General features: G+C 40.5%; 1 protein-coding gene across 1 annotated transcript; it reads left to right on the top strand.

The window, feature by feature from the left end:
* Nucleotides 1–6,797: 6,797 nt before the first annotated feature.
* On the top strand, nucleotides 6,798–8,291 carry irx7 (iroquois homeobox 7). The gene is made up of 2 exons (XM_044038820.1): nucleotides 6,798–7,067; nucleotides 7,272–8,291. The coding sequence occupies exons 1-2, from the start codon at nucleotides 6,846–6,848 to the stop codon at nucleotides 8,031–8,033; spliced, it is 984 nt and encodes a 327-aa protein (XP_043894755.1). The 5' UTR covers nucleotides 6,798–6,845; the 3' UTR covers nucleotides 8,034–8,291.
* Nucleotides 8,292–9,439: the final 1,148 nt, after the last annotated feature.

Raw genomic sequence — 9,439 nt, 5'->3', positions numbered from 1 at the left:
CTTGTAATTTTGCACTTGATGATCATTTTCTTTACAGTCATGAGCTTTTGCACGTCTACGGAATCAGACCCCAGTTTCTCCGTCCTCCAAACAGTGCTTTTTCTTTTTCATTCTTTCTCTGGAATAACCAGAGTTTTTTAAGCCGCCTTTGATCTTTCTTTAACTACCTGACTTTGTGGGCTCCAGATGGAGTAAATATGGGCCCTGCTAGCTCTCAATGCGGCTTTAAACCTTAATTCCTGATTAGCAGAAAAGGGCAGCACTTGCTTTTGGGTCCTGGATATCACACAACACAGAGGGGAACAGGGGCAAGTGTTTTTGTGCTTCGTTTTTGAAGCGGGGATGTTTGGGTGGGGGATAAGAGGGAGTTTCTGTAATAGATACTTATCTTACTGCCCTCAAGCCCCTCAAACAAAGTCCCCCTCTGAAGAGATTATAACCCAGGGAGGGCACATTAGCTCTAATCCAGTGCTTTGAGGCCTTGCACCCCCATACCACCCTCTGCCCCACTTATTTCAACCCCTCTGTTGTTGGGGGGCTACCTTGTATCTAGTGCATGTATGAGTAAGGCCTGTGGCTACACATGAGGGTTTTGTGTGTGTGTGCCCACTCATGTATGTGTGTGTGTGTGTGTGTTTGTGTGTGAGTCATAGTGGGTGGAGCGAGTGTTTCAATAGCACGCTGACTCTAATGAAAAGCATTGAGGGGTGCATACTGCTGTGTAACTGATTCCTCTCTCTGAAGAGATTAGGCGCTACATTGTTGGTTTGGTTGCTCATTTCCATGAGAGCACAGCCTCCCACCAGCGGCTGCTTGGCTTTGTTATTTTGAGTTGGAAAACACAGAGCCCAATGTCCCCGGCTTCCTTGTTACCATTGTTTCACAAATAGGCCAAAATGTAGATGTCACGTCACAGATGCCCAATAACCTCATTAGCTGCTCTCTGTGAGGTTATAAAGGGAAAATAATAGATGCATGAACTTCAGTTTGTCCAGTTTAATGCATTTAATTAAGATCGCGCTACCTTCTTTTCAAAAAACAGAACATGTTCTCAGACTAAAAGCAAACTTTTTTTTGCAGAAAATAAACACAGATTCTACATCTAATATAAACATGCTTAATGTTTATATTAAGCATGTTGCCTTTTTATACTTTTACACTTCAAAATGAAAATGTCTAGGATAAACTTGTTAAGTGGAGAAACGGGTGACTGAGCCAACAGAGGCGACAGCTACACTTATTTTGAGTCAACATATTTAGTACACTTCTGACACATCGGGGGGGAAAAGTAAATGCTTTATGTTGTGCTTGCAAACAGAACTATAACCTGATAAATATACTTGTCATCAACAACAACATAAATCACTCTTTAATCCATGTTGCAAAATCCTGGTCAGAAAAAAAAGTGTCTTAACCGCGATGAAGAGACTTAGAAATAAACCTATGCACCAGAATCCTCAGCAGAAAAACATGTAACCGAGATGAGGAAAGAGATAAGTGAGCAGTGAGATAACAATGCTAAACAGGTTCCTGCAATCAGATAAAAAAAAGAGCTTGAATTTCATTAGGAAGATACATGTTAAGCAAAGCCTGTGTTTCTCAAATAGCCCGAGTATCTCACAACTCACACATTTGCCTCAAAGGGATTAAGTATCTCTGCAGTTTTGTCTATAGATCATGGATTTTAGGAGGAAACACTCTTCATTCCTCTTCCAGGAGTCATGGACATGCAATAAATGCCATGTGTCTGGAGAATAAACCTGAATATCGAAGTAAAACGTTGAAAATAGTTAAAGCAGCAGTATGTAACTTTTGTTGAGGCTGGTGTTATTATTCTGCATTTGTTTGGTGTGAACAAAAACCTATTTGGGGTTGTTGCTTGATTATTTTTTTTAGCAATACAATTCACTTCTTTGTATTTTCAGTCATCTATTTGTGGCAAAAATCACTTCCTGTTTGCCGCGGGCGGGGAATGTTGCAATATGACACAAGATCTAAACACATCTTGACCACATGGAAACAGGTCCTTGTTCTTTTTTGTTCTTTAAAAGTTTTCAGTCAACACAGTAGTTGTTTCAACCACACCAAACGCCCCAAAACAACTCTGAATGTTGTAGTACATATGCCAGACCTGTATGTGGCACTGTACCACTGCTACAGAAATACACCAAAAAAATGGAGAAGAAGATGTGGAGCATGTGCATAAAGCATGTGTGCTGTGTATAAAAGAAGATGATGACAATGATAAAAGATTGCAAACGCAAGAGAGAGGTGGCGCTGACATCATTGTTTTCCGTACATCGTGACATGAAATCATAAGGGTGGCATTTTGAGAAAAATAAAGCTAGCATTGACCAAACAATCGGCAAACACATAAATTACATAAAACACATCAAAAAGATATGATGCAAATGCAAGGGAGTGGTGATGCTGAGGGAGGGTGGCATTTTGAGAAGTATTTGTTGACAAAAATAACATTTTCAGGCACACTTTTGTGGATTCTCCACAGTTATGCACTACAGTTTTGACTCAGTTCTTGATTTAAAAGGAAAACAAACACACTGTAGCCGTAGAAATGATGTATCTGGCACTGTGTGGCGCAAGGGAACAGTGGCATATTTGCCTTTTAATGGTGCAAGGTCCTGCACAAGTGAAGGGGAAACCTGCAGCTGAGTGACGACCTAACAAGCTCATCTGCAAAAACGAGCACACCGGGGGAGCTGCAGCAGACCGGGCTCAGCAAACTGGGCCGGTGGCCTCTAGCTGAGGGATCCTGGGGTTCCAGCACCCACCCACTGGGTCCTGACACAGGAACACACCAGCAGCACCAGCAGCAGCTGTCACACCGGCCATCATGGCCTAACCAACGCCACCTGTCACTCATCCAGCGGAGGGCTGTCAATCAGGCTGCACCCAGGGGGGGAGCAGGGAGGCGGGCCATCGCCCCGGCCCTAAACAAAGACATACTTTCATTTGCAAGCAGTTCCACTGCCACTGCTATTTTGAAAGAATGATAGAGTGGTCCTGATAAGAGTAATGACAAAGGACAAAGAGTGGAAGGGGGTCTGGCAAGAGGGGGGTCTGATAGTAGAGAGGTGGGAGAGCTTGATAACATTCACATTTTACTTGCATCTCTCCATTTGTGCCAGTGCCCAAGGAAAATCCCATTAGAGAGGAAAATCAAAGTTCTGCTTGGAAACCATTATATACTGGATGTCAACGGTGATTCTCACTAACTTATTTTGTTTATTTTATTTTTTTTTACATATTTCTGCTTTGTGTTATCTTTATAAAACATTTTATAGTATTTAAAATGCTGGGAAACAAACCCTTTAAAAATTCTATATATTTTTTTATTTATTTATTTATTATTATTTTATATTTCTACCTGAATATAATTATCTCCCTCTCCTGCTCGTGAGTTTCTGTCAGCGTTCTCCTCTTTCGGTGTTGATTGCTGTAAAAAATAAACTAACAAGTAAAAGGTGTTAAAGGTTTTGTGGATTCTCTTCAGGCTTTTGTTGTCTTGTTCACACCTGTGTATGAACTTTTCTAATTGCATATTAAGTCCCTTTGTCAACTTGCAGGTAGGGGACGGCCTGCAGTTGAGGTCACACCTAAACCTATTGTCCCAACTTGTTCATTACCCCCATACTATGTCATTCTTCATTTTATCCTAAAACCAAACCAGGGCTCTGCTTTAACCTACTGTTTGGTGAGTTTATATATTGTGGGACATTCCGAGGATTTGTAGCAGGAGATATGAAGTGCAGTGATGTCAGGTGTTGTCAGAGAGATAAAGACAGTGTCATCCTCCTTTGCTATCTTGGTGTGGTTATCTCTGCTCGGGACAATCTTCTTCCATTTGGTCGCTTTTTTCCTCTCCCCTGTAAACGACTGACATCCTAATAGCAAACAGCGCAAACTCGACCTGTTGTAGCAAGACCAACACCTGCATTGTGTCGGAGCTGCCGAAAGAGGAAGGGAATAAAATGAAGTTCTACAAGGTGGACAAAAGCTGCTGCCCTGAGCTGTTTGTGTTGTGAGATGTAGACGACTGATGCCATAAGCTCTTTGCACTCTCCTTTGCCCATTGTTGCTCTTGTACAAATTTGCTTGAGGCTCCGTGGACCCCACCCACATAAATTCCTCCTCTCCCCCTACCTTACCATGTTTTTTTTTTCTGTGGCCTCCCCCAGCATGTCCCTCTCTTTGCATCTGATCTGATAATAATTCACCATCTGCAGTGAAGTCACAGGGATAAATCATCATGCAACATGAAGAGGAACATAACAACTTAATGAATCAATAATTTAATCTAGATAAAATATCAGCCACAACTTCACAGTGTCATCTTCAAATGTTGGTTATTAGATCAAAAAGAGGAAAACACAAATATTAGATTAGAATGTTGTGTTGTGAGATGTAGACGTTATTAGAATATTATAAAGAAGCATGCCACAGAATCTAAAAGCATCATTTTCATCGCTGTAAAACGGCTGAAAACATCGTCTGGCGGTAGAAAAAAAAAGAGGAGTTTATTACTCTCAAACAATCAACAAAAATGACAAATCCTTTCATCTGCAGCCATTTCCTCTAGAGACACTAATGACGCTGCTGCATTTAAAATACATGACAGAATTCACACCAACAAAAAACACTTATGGCTGTAACTGATGGTAATCCGTTATATAAAACAATCATCAAACAAAGGAGATCAGCTCCTAAAGGTTCTGCTCACTGAATCCACAAAAAATGAAAAATGGTTTTGGTGCAATCAAGATATTTGAGGGAAAACACTTTAAATCATATCAGGAATACTTATATTCTTTACTTCCAGTATCAATACAACATTGTAATACTATTGATACTAGTGTATCATAGTAAACTAAATTATTACTAAACATTTTACTTTCCATCACTAGAGTTTCATGAAGTTTTTCCAGAATTATAAATGACTATATAAACAAAGATCTAAGTCATACTGGGATTGTAAAAACCCTTTAAAATGCAGTTTCACCCAAAAAACATTTTTTTACTATAATTTCTCAGTGATTTGATCTTCAGACAGTGGATCTGAGATGCATGTCTCATTCCCACAACAACAACAGAGGAAAAAAAAATGATAAAATTTAATCTGACTCTGTAATAGAATGTAAATTAAACAAACACAGCAGCACCATAATGAATTTAAGTTTATTCTTCATTTGATCAAGTGGGGAAAAAATGGGTGAAACTGCCCTTTAACTATACATCACTTCAGTGAAGCAAATGTACTTTGTAATGTAGCTTGATTTTTAAAATCTGTACACTTTTTATATAAATTTAACAAATTCATTTTATTCAATTATTACTTCAACGATTTCCATTTGAATCTGTTAAGCTGTTTATATACAGTATCTGGGTGTCACACATATGCATGAGGTTGATTCAACACAATTCAAACACATGTTGTTCTTCCTGTTATAGCTGCACATTCATATCTGCAAATTCAAAAAAATGGAAAATACAGTATATGTACAAAAAGTAAAACAGTCATCAGAGCTAAACACACTGAAGCACAAAGGTGCTCTACTGTATCATTTTAAATTAAGATTGTATGCCACTTCTAATTGCACCACTTCATGCTGTGGATATAATCATGAAAAATGTTGTGAGATAAGAATGTTGTGCTCCTTTGAACACAAACACTGCGCTTAACAGTGGCTCTTTTGAAGGATATGAGGGGGCTCTGGAATAGAAGTGTAATCTTCCTCTCTTATCTCGTACACCCCCCACCACACTCACACACACACATACATTAGCATCTGTTATCTGACAATTATCATATACATTAGTCAACACCTGTTTCACTTAACCTCATTTAATTAGAGCCATTGAAACGCTGCCCTTCACTCAAAACAATGCCATCCGACGCGTAAAAGCACAGTTTGTTATGGTTCGGTCAATAAATTAACAAATAAAAAGGTTTGGTTTGGAGGCCTTTGGGCCCAATGACAACTCATACTTTATTCATTTTTATTAGGCAATTATTTAATGAAAGAACTAATGAGAATGCAACTGGTCGTATAACTTTTACGCGCGCAGTAGAGATACATGTTTTTGTTAGGGTAATGCCACTAAAACTGTTAATTCGATTCACACAAGTGAGATCTGTAGGTGACGAATGATCCGATGAGTCTGACAGGATCGCGTTAACTGAATTTGTCTCGTTCTTAAATACTTTCGTCTAATTAGTGCAAGACGCGAGGATTGTACGAGAGAGAACAGAGAAAAGGAAAGAAAGAAAATCTCAAATTAAGATGTTTTAAGAGTCGTTGCAGTGACACCAAATAAACAATTTAAAAGTCATATGACAGAAACGATAGTTGGCATTATAAGTTTCACTCATGGCATTTGAGATGCAGTGCGTTTTTTTCAGTGCTGCTTTTTAAGTGAACAACACTACATACTTTAATGAGTCAAACATGGACAAACGTGTAAAAATGTGAACGCTAATGAAACTGGTTTGTTACATTAGAGTCTGCGAGTATTTTCCTAATTGTTACATTTGAACTGAAACTTCGGCTCTCATCAGAAATCACTGGGATAAGCAGCGCATGTTTAGCCTCCACGAAAAGCGCTAAAAGGAACAGCAGAGGGCTCCTTTGATGGGATTTGTTGCCAGTGAAAGCTGTGGGTCTTTTGAACGTAGCTGTCAGTCAATACCAGCCTCTCCCCCCTCCCTCTCTCCCCCTCCCTCTCCATCCTCCTCCCCCCGCACACGCTGGCAGCTGCTTGTATATAAATAGATCCAGGAGGTTGGTCTGCCACTCAAAGCCGAATACGTTAGGACGCAAGGAAACATGCCCGCATCGCAAACTGGATTTGGCAACTTCTTCTTGGAGCGGAACATCAACATGCCCACTGGATATCAGATCCCGGTGCTGGGGAGCGCACATGGTGGACAACAGCAGCAGCAAGCTCAGCATTTAGCGGCGATGGCAGCTGGGATTCCCATAACATACTCAGGACTACAGGCATATAACTTCATCCCGTACCCGCAGCACAGGCACCTCGCACACATGGTGAGTAACTGGGAAAAGCATCTTTTAATTAAGATTGAAACCGATGTTATGTTGACATGCCATAGCACAAATAAACTTTATTTAAAGTCATGAAATATCAGTGAACAATCCACATTCAAGAGACGTCAACTCCGTGCGTAATTACGCACAAACCAACTTCCTTCTCATGTTCTTACATTTGCCTTTTTTTTTTAAATTTTCCAGACCAATGGTTTCGACCTGAAGGCCGCCTCACACTATCATCACGCGCTCCTGGCCCGTGGGACAACTTTCTACCCGCCATATCGTTCAGGAGTAGCAGAGGATGTAGGCAGGGTCTCCAAAGTCGCCACACGAGAGAGCACCGGGGCGCTGAAGGCCTGGCTGAACGAGCACCTGAAGAACCCGTATCCGACCAAGGGAGAGAAAATCATGCTCGCAATCATCACCAAAATGAGTCTGACGCAAGTTTCCACCTGGTTCGCCAACGCACGGCGGCGACTGAAGAAGGAGAACAGGGTCAGCTGGGCGTCCAAGGGGAAATCAGATGAGGAGGATGAAGAGCAGGAGGGTGAGAGCGAGGATGACGACAGCCCTCTGCAGAAATGTCATTTGGATGAGCGGGATGATGACGATGATGATGACACAGAGCCTCAAATCGAGCGTCCAGACACCGATGAGCACGTGTCCACGAGTCCAGCACCTGTGGACGCGCGTCTGGAGATGCCGGAGCAGCCGAAACGCAAGCTCGAAGACGCAGATCTTGCACTCGTCCAAAAAGTCGACAAGAGCGGTTCTGGTCCGAGTAAACAGAACATTTCCAGTCAAAAACCCAAAATTTGGTCGTTGGCGGAGACCGCAACCTCAGACACTGTGAAGAAACCTGTGGACAGTATTTATCACTCAGCAGGGAAACTGTGGGCAGACTGGGCTTCAAGAAACGGACTGTTTGTTCCCTCGTGTTACAACACGCATGAGATTGTCTAAGTTGTGAATTTAGACACAAACTAGAGACATTTTCCCACATCAGTTGCACTTTAATCTTTCAGACCTCGGGGATTTTCCTGAAGTTATCAATGAAAGTAAAATAATGTTCTTTCTGAGACCAAAGACGTTGAGTACTGTAAATAAATGTAAATGTATTTTTTTTCCACTAGAACGACCTGTAAATTATGTTTCTACCCATTTTTTGTTGAATCATGAAGAAATATTTTTGCTTAAATAAAGTCAAGCTTCTGCTGATAATCTGAATCTGTTTTTGAATCTGTTTTGCTTTGCATAGGTCAACTTTCCCTCAATATTAGGAAAAGTTGAACAATTACTATACATGACTTTTTTTTCAAATTTTGGATGACATACTAACCTATGACTTTTTTTTCACATTTTGGAGGACATACTAACCTGTGACTTTTTCTTCACATTTTGGACGACATACTAACCTATGACTTTTTTGGCAAATTTTGGACAACATACTATAATATGACTATTTTGTAAAATTTTGGACGAATTTGCATGTTCTCCCCGTTCTCCCACAGTCCAAAAACATGCAATGTGGGGATTAGGTAAATTGGACACTCTAAATTGACCGTAGGAGTGAGTGTGAGCGTGAATGGTTGTTTGTCTCTAGTTGTGTGTGGCCCTGCGATGGACTGGCGAACTGTCCAGGGTGTACCCCGCCTATCGCCCGATGTAGCTGAGATTGGCACAGCACCCCCCGCGACCCTCTGGTGGAGGATAAAGCGGTTAGATGATGACTGACTGACTGACTATACTATGACTTTTTTGTCAAATTTTGGAGGACATACTAACCTATGACTTTTTGTCACATTTTGGACGACATCCTAACATTACTTTTTTTGTCACATTTTGGACAGCATACTAACCTATGACTTTTTTGTCAAATATTGGACAACATACTAACCTATGACATTTTTGTCACATTTTGGACAGCATACTAAACTATGACTTTTTTGTCAAATTTTGGACGACATACCATCCTATGACCTTTTTGTCAAATTTTGGACGACATACTACCTATGATTTTTTTTTCAAATTTTTGACGACATCCAAAATTTGACCAAAATATCATCATATAGTATGTCGTCATACTAATCTATGACATTCTGGTCACATTTTGGACGACATACTAAACTATGACATTTTTGTCACATTTTGGACGACAAACTAAACTATGACATTTTGGTGACTTTTTGGACGACATACTAAACTGTGACTTTTTGGACGACATACTAAACGAAGTTTCCCACTGCTACATTTATACAATTACTACAGGTAATTGTATAAATGTACACTTTTTAAGACAGCTCCCATTCAATTGCACATATCCTGCAGGGAGACGCAATCACAGCCTTGGTGGCTTGTTTACTTCTGGT

This window comes from Solea senegalensis, linkage group LG11, assembly GCF_019176455.1.
Source record: "Solea senegalensis isolate Sse05_10M linkage group LG11, IFAPA_SoseM_1, whole genome shotgun sequence".
Classification (NCBI taxonomy): Eukaryota; Metazoa; Chordata; class Actinopteri; order Pleuronectiformes; family Soleidae; genus Solea; species Solea senegalensis.
This window is presented reverse-complemented; position numbering and strand designations above follow the sequence as displayed.

What these genes read in the sequence shown, in the direction of transcription:
- irx7 (XM_044038820.1), top strand. Translation starts at nt 6,846, where the DNA reads ATGCCCGCATCGCAAACTGGATTTGGCAACTTCTTCTTGGAGCGGAAC. An exon ending in ACAGGCACCTCGCACACATG is followed by an intron (nt 7,068 to 7,271) that starts GTGAGTAACTGG and finishes TAAATTTTCCAG; the next exon opens with ACCAATGGTTTCGACCTGAA.